Consider the following 15685-nt stretch of genomic DNA (forward strand, 5'->3'; position numbering starts at 1 on the left):
GTGAGGGCGGGGAATGTGGTTAGGCCTAGGGACAGTTGGTCCCAAAGATGAGGGAGGTATTTGTGCCTCCTCCCATGGGAGACTTAGGTCTCAGATACTCCCTAGACAGGGAGCCAAGGCCGGGCCACCACTTGGAAAAGGCCCGGGCCGGGAGAATACCGGCGAATCAAGAAGAATCTTATATTTGTCAAGCGAAATATCTCATTTATAGTAAGAATTTACCTTTTACTTCAGTAATTTTATAGTTCGACGATTATCCTTGCATAGTGAACTCTATCATTATTTTTTTGCTAGATCTATGCATACTAAATTTATATAGTTTATGCTACTTTGAAACAAACGTGTTTTGAAGAATGTTTCAGCTCTCCTTCACGATTTTCATAAAACTTTCCCATTTCTTTTAACAACAAAATATATGAGATCGATCTATCATCTTTTAATACATCTGTACAATCATTGCCCCTATTGCATACATCGTCACCTTATTTAGTATTCAGGTTCTGGTTTTTTCATACGGTTACGATATTATCTATTAATTGCTAATTTCAGGCTTCAGAAATTTACCTTCATCCTACACTTTTACTCAGTCACTTTGAATTTTCAGTATATCATTTGAGCGATAACATTCACATTCTTTCTAAAAATGGTGTCATCCACTTCCTATTTTGAGCTTTCTGTGTAAATATTCTCTCGGTGACATTGTTGATATTTGTGGAAACTACAGGAAATAATTTCTGAACAAATTCTTAGGAAATGCATTTTTGTATAATTAGTTAATGAGGTTTGGAATCTATAGACTACACGAGTGTTATTAAGGCTGCACGTGACCTGTGCACTGCCAGTCAAGACAAGGTTAATCCCTAATAAAGATCATTGTCCACATCGCTCTCGGGCCGTGCGGACAGGCTGCGCAGTAGCTCCCGAATCATCTGGCGTTCTGCGCAGTTTTCATATTCGTCTCTCAACTCTTGAGTAGAGAGGACGTACTTGGAACTGCGCTCTGACCCCTGGTGGCAGATGACAGTTTTTTCATCATGGCGGAGAGTGGCCGCAGACGTGTGAACACTGTCTGTTTGGAATTAGTGAGGGGCGTGCTTACTGCCCAGAATACCAACATGTTGCTGACGGCGATATTGCGGGATATGTACAGCATCGCTAATGAAGATCTTTATGGAGTCTCACTGAATGGCGTGGCACGCATTTTTATCAAGTTCCGGCTGAGCAGTACATATGACAACATGGTGGCCAAGTATCAGGACGTGGTTAAGACGGTTACCCCTGGCGTTAGTGTCCGTCTTCATGACGTATCAAGATTCTACACCTGGGTCAAGGTGCGTAATGTACCTTTCGAGGCAGATAAAAGTGATTTATGGCAGGTGTTTGGACGATATGGGACGATCCACATGGCGACATTTGGACGTTGGCGAGATGGGCCACTAGTTGGCTTCCCTGAAGGGACATTTTCCCTGAATATGTCCCTAAGGCATCCTATTCCATCTTATGTGGGAATGGAGAACTTCCGGACTCAGGTGTATGTAACATACACAGGTCAGAGGCGTACGTGCCGTGTGTGTGGGGCGTACGACCACATAGCGCCGACTGTCCAACGAGACGTGGGAAACCTGAAGCTGAGGCGGGATCTGATGGTACTATGGACCAACTGACTTATGCAACGGCAACGACGCAACGTAAGCCTTTGCCACTGGAGGCGTGGAGTGTGGAGGTGGAGAGGGAGGAGGCGTCGTCGCCTGAGTGTGTAACACTCACTGGACTTGACGAGGACGTAGGCTTGGTGTCGGCGAAGAGTGGTGAGGAGTCTGCAATTGCACACCATGTTTTGGAAGCTACAATTCAGGAGGCCCTGGACGGCTTACTGGATGTTTCGGTCAATGCTGGCTTAGATGATGTGAGTGTAGAGGCTGAGGTGGGTGGCCTCAATGAGAAGGTTGTGAGTGATGAGGGGCGGGTCCAGAGTGCGGCAGTGGAGGTCCACAGGGAAGATGCTCAGGAGGAGGCGAAGCGTGAGAAGCGTGGCTCTCGCAAGAGGATGGCTGTCATTTCTGATAGTGAGGATGTTTTGATGACTGGGCAAAGGACAGGGAAGAAAACCTGGCATGATCTAACGCCTAGAGAGAAAGGTGGTTTAAAGAATGTAGACCATGAGCAAGGGGAAGGTGATGGGAAGTGTGGGGGGCGGGGTGGAGTTTCTCGCCAGGGTTCTAAGTGTGTTAGGGTTTCTAAGGGAAAGCCCTCATTACGGCCTTCAGGTGTCTTACTTTAAATGTTAATGGGTTGAAGGCAGTGGGCAAATGTAAAGTTCTGGAGGGTTATTTGAGGGGATATGTGCCAGACCTTGTGTTCTTGCAGGAGCATAATTATAAATATTTAGGTGAATTGTCATTTACCGGATATGACGTGTACATGGGTTGCTCTACACGACTGAAAGGTGGTGTGGCGCTATTAATTAAGGAAGCCAGCCCATTTCTTTTGCATAGGTGTGAGGTAGGGGAGGAGGGGCGTGTGGTTAGGGTCGAGGGTATGTGGGGAGGGGTTCGGGTGGGTTTCATTTGGGTGTATGGGCCGGCGGAAGGGGACATGGGTGTTAAAAATAGATTCTTTAGGGATGTCCTTGTCTACCATTTCAGATCGCTGCCAGGTATTACAATTATAGGGGTGATTGGAACTGTGTTGTCCGATGTTAGGATGTAGAGCCTAGGGGGAGGGTTTTTCTTCGGGGTTTTTAGGGGATCTGTTGAGAGGTGTGAATGTAGTGGATGTTGGAGGGGAGGTGAGCGGAGTGACGCATAAGTTTATTAAGCGTGATTATGCGGCGAGGCTTGATCGTATTTATGTGTCTCGGGGGGTGAGGGTGAGCAGTGTGTGTGCGTAGAATGTAAGCTTCTCTGATCATCGTGGGGTTCTGGTGGATTTAAATTGGGAGGGTTTGCCGAAGCATTTCAGAGGTTTCTGGAAGATGAATGTTGGGTTATTGAAAACAGGGGAGGGGAGGGAATCTTTTGCGTGCTCTTGGAAAAGGTGGTGGGTTGATGGAGGGGGGGGAGTTGATGTCATTGGGTGGTGGGACTCGGTCAGTAAGGGAAAGGTGAGGGATTTTTATCAGAAGAGGGGAAAGGAAGAGAGGCGGTTTCAATATGGGATTTTAAATTACCTTGAGGGTCAACTACAGGAATGCTATATGGGAGGGGGGGTGCATATCCGATGGGTAAGATTGAGGGTTTGAAACAACGGATTAGGGATATTCAAAATCGCAATTTTGATGCTGCAAGGGTTGCAGGGGGCCTTGATGAGGTCTTATGGGGGGACCGTCCGTCGGCGTATGTCTTGCGGGAGCAGGGGACACGTCGTAGGGCAACAGAGGTGATGAGTTTGCGGGTACAGGATCAATTGGCGGGATATTGTCAGGGGCAGGTGCTTTCGTCTACGGAGGGTATGGGTTGTTATGTGGATGCGTGGTACGAGAAGAATGGTAAAAGTGTGGGGGTTAATTGTGAGGCGTTAGGCGCAATGGGCGAATGGGTAAACTATAATCTAGTGCATAAGGATCGATTGAGTTTGGGTGGGCCTATAAGTGAGGAGGAGATTAGGGTGGCAGTGGATGGGATGAGCATGGGTAAATCGCCTGGTATTGATGGCATCCCTTGTGATTTTTATAGGGAAAACTGGGAGTGTTTGCGTGGGTTTTTAGTGGAGTTATTTAATGCCATGAAAACCAGGGGTAGGTTGGGGGAACAGCAGAGAACGGGTGTAGTGGTCATGGTCCCTAAAAAAAAGTCTTGTGAATGTGTGCATGACTACCGTTCAATCACCTTAATGTGTGGCGATTACAAGATCTTTGCTAAAGTGTTGGGAAATAGGTTGAAAGGTGTTCTTGCCAGCGTTTTGGACGAGGGTCAATATGGAGTGCCTGGGCGTTCGATGTGTGTGGGGCAGGGGATTATACGTAGGTTTATAGATGAAAGTGGGGGAAACATCAAGGGTGGGGTTTTAGCATTAGATTGGCATGCAGCGTATGACTGTGTGGAGCGTGAGGCGTTGTGGAAGTTTATGCAATGGCAGGGGTTTGGGAGGGAAATCGTCAGTTGGACTAAGGTGTTGTATGAGAAGGCAACGGTTAGGGTACAAGTGAATGGTAGATTAGGTCAACCTGTTAGGATGGAAAGGGGCTTAAGGCAGGGATGCCCTGTGTCGCAGCTTCTCTTTGCATTACTCCAGGACCCGTTCTATAGGGCTGTGCGTTGGGGCGTACGGGAAGGGATGGTGTGGGATGGGGTGTCTGTGGAACCGGGGATCGTTGGATATGTTGATGACACCACAGTGCTATTTAGAAGGTCTGAAGATTTACCTAGGGTTAGTGAGTTGGTGGAGAGTTTTGGCATGGCAACAGGGATGACGCTTAATAGAGACAAGTCGATGTTATTGAGGGTGGGGGATGGTGTGGGTGGGGTATACGAACAGGGTGAAGGTTGGTCCCTGGTAAGTAGACTTAAGGTATGTGGGGTTGTTCACATGGAAAATATCCTGGAGGCACGGAAGGTGAATTCGAAAGAAGCTGTAGATAGGGTTTTGGGTAGATTAGCGGGTTAGCGTACAGGAGGTTTGACGCTGCACCAGCATGCTATTGTGGTGAATGTGAAACTGTATAGTAAGCTATGGCATGTGGCAGGTACATATCCCTTGGAAACATGAGATGAGAAGCGTCTGTTGAAGCGTGTGTATCACTATATTTGGGGTTCGGGTTGTGAATGGTTGTCGAGAGATGTTGTGTGTTTACCGGTACGCCAGGGAGGGCTGGGGTTAATGACGCTGCATCTAAGGTTGTTGGGTATGTACGTTAAACATAGTTATTTGAGGGAGGGCAGAATCACAGGTACAGGTTTGGCATGGGTGAGAAGGGACTTGGTATGTTGGGCGAGGGATAGGGATGTTCAGGTGTGTGAAGGAATGTTGAGGTTGTTGTGTTATGCAAGGGAACCTTGTGGGGTTAAGATAGGTACACTGGCTCGGGTGGGTGGTGCGGAGGTAGTTGCTAGAGTTGTGGGTTTGTATCCGATGTATGCATGGAGTGATATATGGGGGCGCCTGCAAGGGTTGCGATTGAAGGCTGTGGTGCGGGAGGTAATGTTTAAATTTCTCCATAATATATTGCCGTCGGGGGAGGTATTAGGTAATAGGCGTGTGCAGGAGGGACGGGAATGTTGTGAGTGTGGGGGTATTGACACTGTTTTCCATGCAGTATATTTTTGTGAAAGGTTGGAACCAGTGAGAGAGTGGTTTAGCAGGATTTTACGTATGGTGGGTGGGGGTGGTATTTGTGTTCTACGGGCATTAAGCTTAAATGTGGGGGGGGGGGTACCGGTACAAAATGCGATGCGTTATCTGGTAGCCGACTTCGTGTATACTTCGTGGGTTTTACGGAGAGCGCCGGTGGGGGAGCAAATTAGGGCCCTGGCAGCGATATTTTATGGGACACAAAGGAGGAATAAGGATATCACTGGGAATAGATGGTATTTCAAATTTTCAGATGGATATCGTAACTTTCGAGTGGAGGACTTATGGGCATTACAAATTCAGGGGACGTGACGAGGCTGACTTCTTGAGGAAGGCGCGGGCGTGATTGGTGCATTTGGAGGACAAGAGGTGTAATGCAAGTTGTGTGGGTCAAGTGAGTGGCTTGGTGTCAGGGAATTTTTAATGACATGTGTTATGCGAAGTGAGGGATTGAGAAACTGGTATGAGTAAAGTGGAGCTTTAATTTAGCAAGGTATGAAGTCTGGTACTTTATGTGACTGTGAGCCTCTTGTGTGCATGATGACTGTGAAGGTTCTTATTATGCTAATGTATCATTTTTAACAAGTGTACTTCCTGTGTCTTGCAGGGTGTGGCTATGTCTTGCAGGGTGTGGCTATGTCTTGCAGGGTGTGGCTATGTCTTGCAGGGTGTGGCTATGTCTTGCAGGGTGTGGCTGTGTCTTGCAGGGTGTGGCTGTGTCTTGCAGGGTGTGGCTATGTCTTGCAGGGTGTGGCTTGCAGGGTGTGTGTCTTGCAGGGTGTGCTATGTCTTGCAGGGTGTGTGTCTTGCAGGGTGTGGCTATGTCTTGCAGGGTGTGGCTGTGTCTTGCAGGGTGTGGCTGTGTCTTGCAGGGTGTGGCTATGTCTTGCAGGGTGTGGCTGTGTCTTGCAGGGTGTGGCTATGTCTTGCAGGGTGTGGCTATGTCTTGCAGGGTGTGGCTATGTCTTGCAGGGTGTGGCTATGTCTTATGTGTCTTGCAGGGTGTGGCTGTGTCTTGCAGGGTGTGGCTATGTCTTGCAGGGTGTGGCTATGTCTTGCAGGGTGTGGCTATGTCTTGCAGGGTGTGGCTATGTCTTGCAGGGTGTGGCTGTGTCTTGCAGGGTGTGGCTGTGTCTTGCAGGGTGTGGCTGTGTGTCTTGCAGGGTGTGGCTGTGTCTTGCAGGGTGTGGCTGTGTGTCTTGCAGGGTGTGGCTGTGTCTTGCAGGGTGTGGCTGTGTCTTGCAGGGTGTGGCTGTGTCTTGCAGGGTGTGGCTGTGTCTTGCAGGGTGTGGCTGTGTCTTGCAGGGTGTGGCTGTGTCTTGCAGGGTGTGGCTGTGTCTTGCAGGGTGTGGCTGTGTCTTGCAGGGTGTGGCTGTGTCTTGCAGGGTGTGGCTGTGTCTTGCAGGGTGTGGCTGTGTCTTGCAGGGTGTGGCTGTGTCTTGCAGGGTGCTGTGTCTTGCAGGGTGTGGCTGTGTCTTGCAGGGTGTGGCTGTGTCTTGCAGGGTGTGGCTGTGTCTTGCAGGGTGTGGCTGTGTCTTGCAGGGTGTGGCTGTGTCTTGCAGGGTGTGGCTGTGTCTTGCAGGGTGTGGCTGTGTCTTGCAGGGTGTGGCTGTGTCTTGCAGGGTGTGGCTGTGTCTTGCAGGGTGTGGCTGTGTCTTGCAGGGTGTGGCTGTGTCTTGCAGGGTGTGGCTGTGTCTTGCAGGGTGTGGCTGTGTCTTGCAGGGTGTGGCTGTGTCTTGCAGGGTGTGGCTGTGTCTTGCAGGGTGTGGCTGTGTCTTGCAGGGTGTGGCTGTGTCTTGCAGGGTGTGGCTGTGTCTTGCAGGGTGTGGCTGTGTCTTGCAGGGTGTGGCTGTGTCTTGCAGGGTGTGGCTGTGTCTTGCAGGGTGTGGCTGTGTCTTGCAGGGTGTGGCTGTGTCTTGCAGGGTGTGGCTGTGTCTTGCAGGGTGTGGCTGTGTCTTGCAGGGTGTGGCTGTGTCTTGCAGGGTGTGGCTGTGTCTTGCAGGGTGTGGCTGTGTCTTGCAGGGTGTGGCTGTGTCTTGCAGGGTGTGGCTGTGTCTTGCAGGGTGTGGCTGTGTCTTGCAGGGTGTGGCTGTGTCTTGCAGGGTGTGGCTGTGTCTTGCAGGGTGTGGCTGTGTCTTGCAGGGTGTGGCTGTGTCTTGCAGGGTGTGGCTGTGTCTTGCAGGGTGTGGCTGTGTCTTGCAGGGTGTGGCTGTGTCTTGCAGGGTGTGGCTGTGTCTTGCAGGGTGTGGCTGTGTCTTGCAGGGTGTGGCTGTGTCTTGCAGGGTGTGGCTGTGTCTTGCAGGGTGTGGCTGTGTCTTGCAGGGTGTGGCTGTGTCTTGCAGGGTGTGGCTGTGTCTTGCAGGGTGTGGCTATGTGTCTTGCAGGGTGTGGCTGTGTCTTGCAGGGTGTGGCTGTGTCTTGCAGGGTGTGGCTGTGTCTTGCAGGGTGTGGCTGTGTCTTGCAGGGTGTGGCTGTGTCTTGCAGGGTGTGGCTGTGTCTTGCAGGGTGTGGCTGTGTCTTGCAGGGTGTGGCTGTGTCTTGCAGGGTGTGGCTGTGTCTTGCAGGGTGTGGCTGTGTCTTGCAGGGTGTGGCTGTGTCTTGCAGGGTGTGGCTATGTGTCTTGCAGGGTGTGGCTGTGTCTTGCAGGGTGTGGCTATGTGTCTTGCAGGGTGTGGCTGTGTCTTGCAGGGTGTGGCTGTGTCTTGCAGGGTGTGGCTGTGTCTTGCAGGGTGTGGCTATGTGTCTTGCAGGGTGTGGCTGTGTCTTGCAGGGTGTGGCTATGTGTCTTGCAGGGTGTGGCTGTGTCTTGCAGGGTGTGGCTGTGTCTTGCAGGGTGTGGCTATGTGTCTTGCAGGGTGTGGCTGTGTCTTGCAGGGTGTGGCTGTGTCTTGCAGGGTGTGGCTGTGTCGTGCAGGGTGTGGCTGTGTCTTGCAGGGTGTGGCTGTGTCTTGCAGGGTGTGGCTGTGTCTTGCAGGGTGTGGCTGTGTCTTGCAGGGTGTGGCTGTGTCTTGCAGGGTGTGGCTGTGTCTTGCAGGGTGTGGCTGTGTCTTGCAGGGTGTGGCTGTGTCTTGCAGGGTGTGGCTGTGTCTTGCAGGGTGTGGCTGTGTCTTGCAGGGTGTGGCTGTGTCTTGCAGGGTGTGGCTGTGTCTTGCAGGGTGTGGCTGTGTCTTGCAGGGTGTGGCTGTGTCTTGCAGGGTGTGGCTGTGTCTTGCAGGGTGTGGCTGTGTCTTGCAGGGTGTGGCTGTGTCTTGCAGGGTGTGGCTGTGTCTTGCAGGGTGTGGCTGTGTCTTGCAGGGTGTGGCTGTGTCTTGCAGGGTGTGGCTGTGTCTTGCAGGGTGTGGCTGTGTCTTGCAGGGTGTGGCTGTGTCTTGCAGGGTGTGGCTGTGTCTTGCAGGGTGTGGCTGTGTCTTGCAGGGTGTGGCTGTGTCTTGCAGGGTGTGGCTGTGTCTTGCAGGGTGTGGCTGTGTCTTGCAGGGTGTGGCTGTGTCTTGCAGGGTGTGGCTGTGTCTTGCAGGGTGTGGCTGTGTCTTGCAGGGTGTGGCTGTGTCTTGCAGGGTGTGGCTGTGTCTTGCAGGGTGTGGCTGTGTCTTGCAGGGTGTGGCTGTGTCTTGCAGGGTGTGGCTGTGTCTTGCAGGGTGTGGCTGTGTCTTGCAGGGTGTGGCTGTGTCTTGCAGGGTGTGGCTGTGTCTTGCAGGGTGTGGCTGTGTCTTGCAGGGTGTGGCTGTGTCTTGCAGGGTGTGGCTGTGTCTTGCAGGGTGTGGCTGTGTCTTTCAGGGTGTGGCTGTGTCTTGCAGGGTGTGGCTGTGTCTTGCAGGGTGTGGCTGTGTCTTGCAGGGTGTGGCTGTGTCTTGCAGGGTGTGGCTGTGTCTTGCAGGGTGTGGCTGTGTCTTGCAGGGTGTGGCTGTGTCTTGCAGGGTGTGGCTGTGTCTTGCAGGGTGTGGTGTGTCTCATGTGTCTTGCAGGGTGTGGCTGTGTCTTGCAGGGTGTGGCTATGTGTCTTGCAGGGTGTGGCTGTGTCTTGCAGGGTGTGGCTGTGTCTTGCAGGGTGTGGCTGTGTCTTGCAGGGTGTGGCTGTGTCTTGCAGGGTGTGGCTGTGTCTTGCAGGGTGTGGCTATGTGTCTTGCAGGGTGTGGCTGTGTCTTGCAGGGTGTGGCTATGTGTCTTGCAGGGTGTGGCTGTGTCTTGCAGGGTGTGGCTGTGTCTTGCAGGGTGTGGCTGTGTCTTGCAGGGTGTGGCTGTGTCTTGCAGGGTGTGGCTATGTGTCTTGCAGGGTGTGGCTGTGTCTTGCAGGGTGTGGCTGTGTCTTGCAGGGTGTGGCTGTGTCTTGCAGGGTGTGGCTGTGTCTTGCAGGGTGTGGCTGTGTCTTGCAGGGTGTGGCTGTGTCTTGCAGGGTGTGGCTGTGTCTTGCAGGGTGTGGCTGTGTCTTGCAGGGTGTGGCTGTGTCTTGCAGGGTGTGGCTATGTATGAAACATGTTTAAGAAAGCATCTGTATTAAAATATGTTGATTTATGTTTTTTTGTGGATTTTATTGGATTTTAATTTTTATATATTATTATTAATACTTAGTACTTCTATGAAGTGATGGTATGTTTCTGTAGACTATTTTATTATACTGTATTGTTATGTAGGAGTTTAATTATGCTTTTGGAGAAGTATGTCTATGTATACCGCTGTATTCATTGTGGTTTTTGTACGTATGTTATACATGTGTTTATGCATTTGTCTTTCCTGGGTTATGCAGGAATGTGGTCATGTATGAAGCGTGTTTCAGAATGTTTCTATTTTCAACCATGTTAATTAATGTTATTTTGTAGTTTTGGTTATGATGGTGACGGCAGATACAGCTGTTGGGAATAGGGGGGGGGGGTTGTAGTGTGTGTTGTATTCTTATAGTAACTATTTGCACAGGGGTGTTGCATACTGGTTGTTATAATGTTTCATTTCTAGTTTTCCATGAGCATCTGTTTTATGTCTGCATGTTAAACTATATGCTTCCTGGTGTTACGATTTACGTTCTGTGTTTTGTTTTCATTTATATATTATTATTATGGGTTCGAACCACTGTAATGTAACATCGTGTATTGATGTTTTGTATTATTATTTTGTCATAATGTTTTAAGTATTATAAAATACGTTCCTAAACATATATGCTATAGGTCTAGCTATGTGATTATATAATATCTATTGTGGTGGAGGAGATAGTGGTATATGATTTATTATAGCATGTCTTTTAGTGCTTTTTTGTACTAGGATGACATACGTGGCCACAAAGCTCTTATCTGATTTATATTTATGCATGATGAACATCCTAGGTGACTCCAAGTGTATATAGCGACTGTCGGAATGTTGAGCAATTTATATGGTGTACTGGGCTTATGAATTCTCATTTGGATACCTGTTTGTTAAGGGATGGTGGTTTCTATATATTTATTTTTTATGTTGTAATATTACGTTTTAAATAAAATGTAAAAAAAAAAATCCCTAATATATAGATTAAAGTTAACTGTAAGCGTATATACACAACTCTTAAGATACCTCTTGGTATCTTAAGAGTTTTTATATTAACTGATATAGTAATAGGGTACAGAAGTATATTATTTTGAAAGATTTTACGGGGAGTTATGCACATTTAAAGAAATAATAGCTTCAGCTAAGCTGTTGTTATTTAATATTATCTTGTATCACATATCTTTTTTTATATATATGTATAGGACTACTATCCTGGACAGCAATTTTGCCCTTTGATGTCATCAAATCGAGAATCCAGGCTGATTGTCCAACTAACCCACGGTACAAGGTAAGGTATTAAAACCCTGATTAATTTCAATAAATTCCTTCGCTGAGGTATTATTTCTAATCATTCACTGGATTTTACCTATGCTGTGAAATTTACCCATCATAATTTGTTTTATTTGTGAAGTGTATTCGTCCTTTAGACTAAGTAGCATATAATAGCCTTACCATTTAATGACAATAAAATTATGGGCTCCACGTATATGAACCGTGAATTTAGAATGCCCCATTTAAACTAAAAGCTGTGTACTCACCTAGTCGTGTTTGCGAGGGTCGATTCACAGCTCCTGAGTGTGCGCGTGTGTGTATTTGAATGTGTGTATTTCAGCTTCTACCTTTGTCTCATAAACTAGCCGTTAGTGGCTAATTTATGAGACAAAGGCATTCATAGTTTTGGGAGTCTTATCAAACCGATTCATAAAGATACTGCCACTCCGTTTTAATGCATGTAATTTCTCTTTCTGACCAATCTGAGGTTGAAGAAATGCTTCTTGATATCCCTCTGATTCGTCTGTTTTGAACTTCTTAATAAACCCTTGTGTGCCTTTTTTAGTCTTCTTGAGCAGCCTATCCTCATTCACCCATTCACGCGTACGTATGTTTTTGTCATGCCTGTCCTAGTATGTCCGATAATATCACGAGGCCTCTCTTACCACATTTCTCTTAGGTGTGTTAATGAGCGTAAATAGTCCATGATGATATATGCCTCTCAGAAGAAGCGCTCTCAAGTTATCAAACGATATTGGAAACTAGAACATGCCTATAGATATGTGAACCTATTCTTAGTTGCAGTAATGCATCCTTGAAAGTTGTAAACCGTTAGTATCAGGTAGTAAGATCAGATACACACACACACACACACACACACACACACACACACAAACACACACACACACACACACACACACACACATACATACACACGCACACACACACACACACACATACACACTCATACGTACATGTATTATTTTTATTTTGCTTCAATATAAGTTTATGACACCCCTGCACTATTCCTTTCGCGTGCATAAAGGTATAGGGGACTGGGCGTATGAGATACCGGGATACCATTCTTGGTTTGTGCAATCACTAAAATACATCTTGTGATTAATATGTGATTTGTGATTATTTTCCCCACCCCTTCACTGATCCCAAGATTATTGATCTGGATATTCCTTTTAGTTGGTTCTTTTGCAAACAGTTTTAAAAAGTAGTCCTGGACGGCCTCCAAGAAACTGCTCAACTAAACATTGCCTGTCACAATGCTGCAGTTAATTTGGCTGAAATTGAACTCTCATATTGGAATTTCATTTTCTGTTTAGATACCTTTACAGTTTCGTCCTGTAAAAATTTACCATGGTAGGTCTTCAAAATTACTTTTCATATCCTTTGAGAAACTGTTGCCACACACATATGTTAGGCTGTTCTTTTCCCTTCTCGTATATTTCCTGAAGTAGCAGTTAAGTTTTCCCAAATATATTTTGCAGCTCTGCTCGCTTTTCTCTTGATTCTATCTGTGTGTGAGTGTGAGTGTGAGTGTGAGTGTGAGTGAGAGAGAGAGAGAGAGAGATCAGAACTTACAATAAATGAAAGAAATAATTCAGTGGAGTTATCAAGCCTCTTCAGGCTATAGTTTATGCTAAACATGTAAATAATATTCTAGTATAATTACAGACTGTGTCAGAATTTCATAAATTATATTTCCTTGCAGAATACTTGGGACTGTGTAATGAAAAGCTATAAAGAAGAGGGTCTACTTGTGTTTACCAGAGGATATTGTATGATGGCCGTCCGTGCTTTCCCAACAAATGGTGCCATCTTTTTAGCCTATGTGACTTCTCTTAATATCTTAAAGGATTGTTTTGGCCTTAACGAGAAAGAAAAAGAAAGTCAAGTGGTAATGACATAATTAATTTTAGTTTAATAAGTTATTATGTACTTACTTATTGCTTACCAAAAACTCTTACATTGGATTTTTATAATTGTTATTCATTACAGATGAACTTGAATAATGCTTGAAATATTGCAGTTTTCACTACAAGTTTTGGTACCTAAATTGTGAGTCATTTCTTATTTTATGTACGAAACTCTGTAGACATACAGCTGGTTCGTTATGCTTAGTTAATTGTCTTCCTTCTCAGTAGCTTAGTTCTGCTCGAATTTAACAAGAATATTTTTAGCATTGCATCAATGATCATGCTTATTTTTACTATGCTGTTTGAATATAAAATATGTATATGCAAACCTTATTTATTTTGCTTCCTATCCTTTGTCAATGCATTGTAATCTTGTAATATTAAGATTATATATTTTTAATTTAATACTTTTTTTTATTCCTTAAAGTAACTAGGATATAGTTACATTAACGTATTTTATAATTTCTCCTCTATTCCTGTCTGAAAGTTGCTCGAATTTTAAATACATGTCGTTGAAGTGTTGCCATTGCTGTCCATTACTAATAAGCAAATTTAATTTTATATCAACTGAGTTACTTTTAAATTACGCAGCATTCATACTTTATATTTGTAAGTAATATCATCTATAAAGTTAATTTAATACTTTTTTTATTCCTTAAAGTAACTAGGATATAGTTACATTAACGTATTTTATAATTTCTCCTCTATTCCTGTCTGAAAGTTGCTCGAATTTTAAATACATGTCGTTGAAGTGTTGCCATTGCTGTCCATTACTAATAAGCAAATTTAATTTTATATCAACTGAGTTACTTTTAAATTACGCAGCATTCATACTTTATATTTGTAAGTAATATCATCTATAAAGTTAAAATATATTGTTACAGATATGCAATGTTGTGTTAACTATAAGAAAGTCTAGTCAATCAGTTGGAGTGTCCCAGCTCCTTATTTTAAGAGTAGTCCTTTTTTTTTAGCATGAAATAATATTAAATAGACCTGTTTCGGTCGCTGTGCTATCCAGCAAAAGGTATCACACTATTCCATAACCCCTATACTTCCGCCAATACACAAAAAGTAACCCAGAGTGTAGCATAAGTTTATAATGCATCTAGTTATAGTGATCAAGTGTAACTCAGTTATCTGAAGAAGTCCTGGAATGGATATCAGCAAATTCATGTGGCTTAAGAGTTATAGATAATCCAGGAACCTGGAGACACTCTCCTTTTCATTGGATTAAATGTTTACTTCCAAATCCCCAAACGTTGCATGACTCTTACAGGTTTAGCAATTCCTCATGAAAATAATAATAATAATAATAATAATAATAATAATAATAATAATAATAATAATAATAATAATATGGAGAACCAGGAGCTAAAGCTAAAATCAGTCAGAGTAACAATACATTCAGACGTATCATGTCCCTACGATCAATACACATAGCGAAACTTAGGGGATTCCACTTTAACTTGTTATACTTAGAGATATAACTGTCCAGTGTCCAGAAGACTGACTTTCGATGGAGGAGGTTTCTCCGTCAAGGAAGTCATTTGACTGACTATATTGAAACACGTGTTTTTTGCTATGCTACGAGACATGCGATAGCATGCAATAAATTTATTTTAGGTTTTATATAGAAAATATCTCTCAAATAGCTGAAGACAACTGAATAAGAAATTATTGAGGTAGATTTTAAGCAGGATAAACGTCTATTTAATTTATCAGCTTGATTACCCAGTTTATTAGTGCTCCAGAAGGCTGCATGATACTCGAAATTTAAAAATAATATTTACTAAAATAGTAAACTTCTCTTTAACTAATGTTCAGTTTCATAAAAAAAAAAATCCATTTTTTTTTAAGCAGCGTTGAAGATAATTTGAAATAGGAACATTTGCCCATTTTTTGTCCTTTTAATTTCACAAATTTAGTGAGTCTCTAAAAATTATTGTCTCTTACGGTTTTACTGGAGAGCTTGTAATATACCCTAACACATTTTCTTCTTCCTCGAAGATTTCCGAGTAATAGAAAACGATTTTCTGATTGCCTTTAAACTTTCAGTGTTGGTGTATATAACTTATTAAAAGGCTGTGTTTTTATTTGGATACGTAAGTACCAAGTTGACAATTTTAGATTGGTAATCAAAGTTATGATGATACATGCATGATGTAATAAATACAGTTATGTATAGTGCAGGACATTGCTGAGGCTAAAAAAAAAAATTAGGATTTTATTTTGTGGTTTTCGACAGATGATGCGCAGTTAGGTTATGGTGGGACAGTTACGGTAAATAGGCATCACTTGACGGCCGATCCTGTATACCTCTGATGACTTTTGAGTTGTTTTTACTCCCAGAGCCCGGTCCTGAGCTAGACTTGTTTGGTGATTTGCCTGGTCAACCAGGCTGTTGCTGCTGGTGACCAGATGGCCCATAGCCTGATTGATCTGGTACTCGGTGGAGATGTGTGTTAAGGTGTCCCTTAGCTTGATCACTAGCGCACTCAGCTCACACACTAAGGTCCGGGATTCGAATCTCCTCCGGTACGGCTGGAAAACATTAGAGACGTGTTTCCATAAGATACCTGCTGTCCCTGTCCCTGTACACCCATCAGTATGAAATGGGTACCTGGGTGTTAGTCGACAGGTGTGGGTCGCATCCTGGGACAAAACTGACCTAATTTGCCCGAAAT

General features: G+C 45.2%; 1 protein-coding gene across 3 annotated transcripts in view; it reads left to right on the forward strand.

The window, feature by feature from the left end:
* Positions 1 to 13327, forward strand: part of LOC128686432 (solute carrier family 25 member 45) — a 60538-nt gene extending 47211 nt beyond the window's left edge. For 2 of the 3 annotated variants that reach the window (XM_070085771.1, XM_070085772.1), the window contains exons 7-8: positions 11001 to 11086; positions 12794 to 13327. In XM_070085771.1, coding sequence (XP_069941872.1) covers positions 11001 to 11086; positions 12794 to 12991 — 284 coding nt within the window. In that variant the 3' untranslated portion in view covers positions 12992 to 13327. The remainder of the gene's footprint in view (positions 1 to 11000; positions 11087 to 12793) is intronic. The other variant, XM_070085773.1, reaches the window with a different exon arrangement.
* Positions 13328 to 15685: the final 2358 nt, after the last annotated feature.

Source organism: Cherax quadricarinatus, chromosome 17 (assembly GCF_038502225.1).
Source record: "Cherax quadricarinatus isolate ZL_2023a chromosome 17, ASM3850222v1, whole genome shotgun sequence".
In the NCBI taxonomy this organism is placed as follows: domain Eukaryota; kingdom Metazoa; phylum Arthropoda; class Malacostraca; order Decapoda; family Parastacidae; genus Cherax; species Cherax quadricarinatus.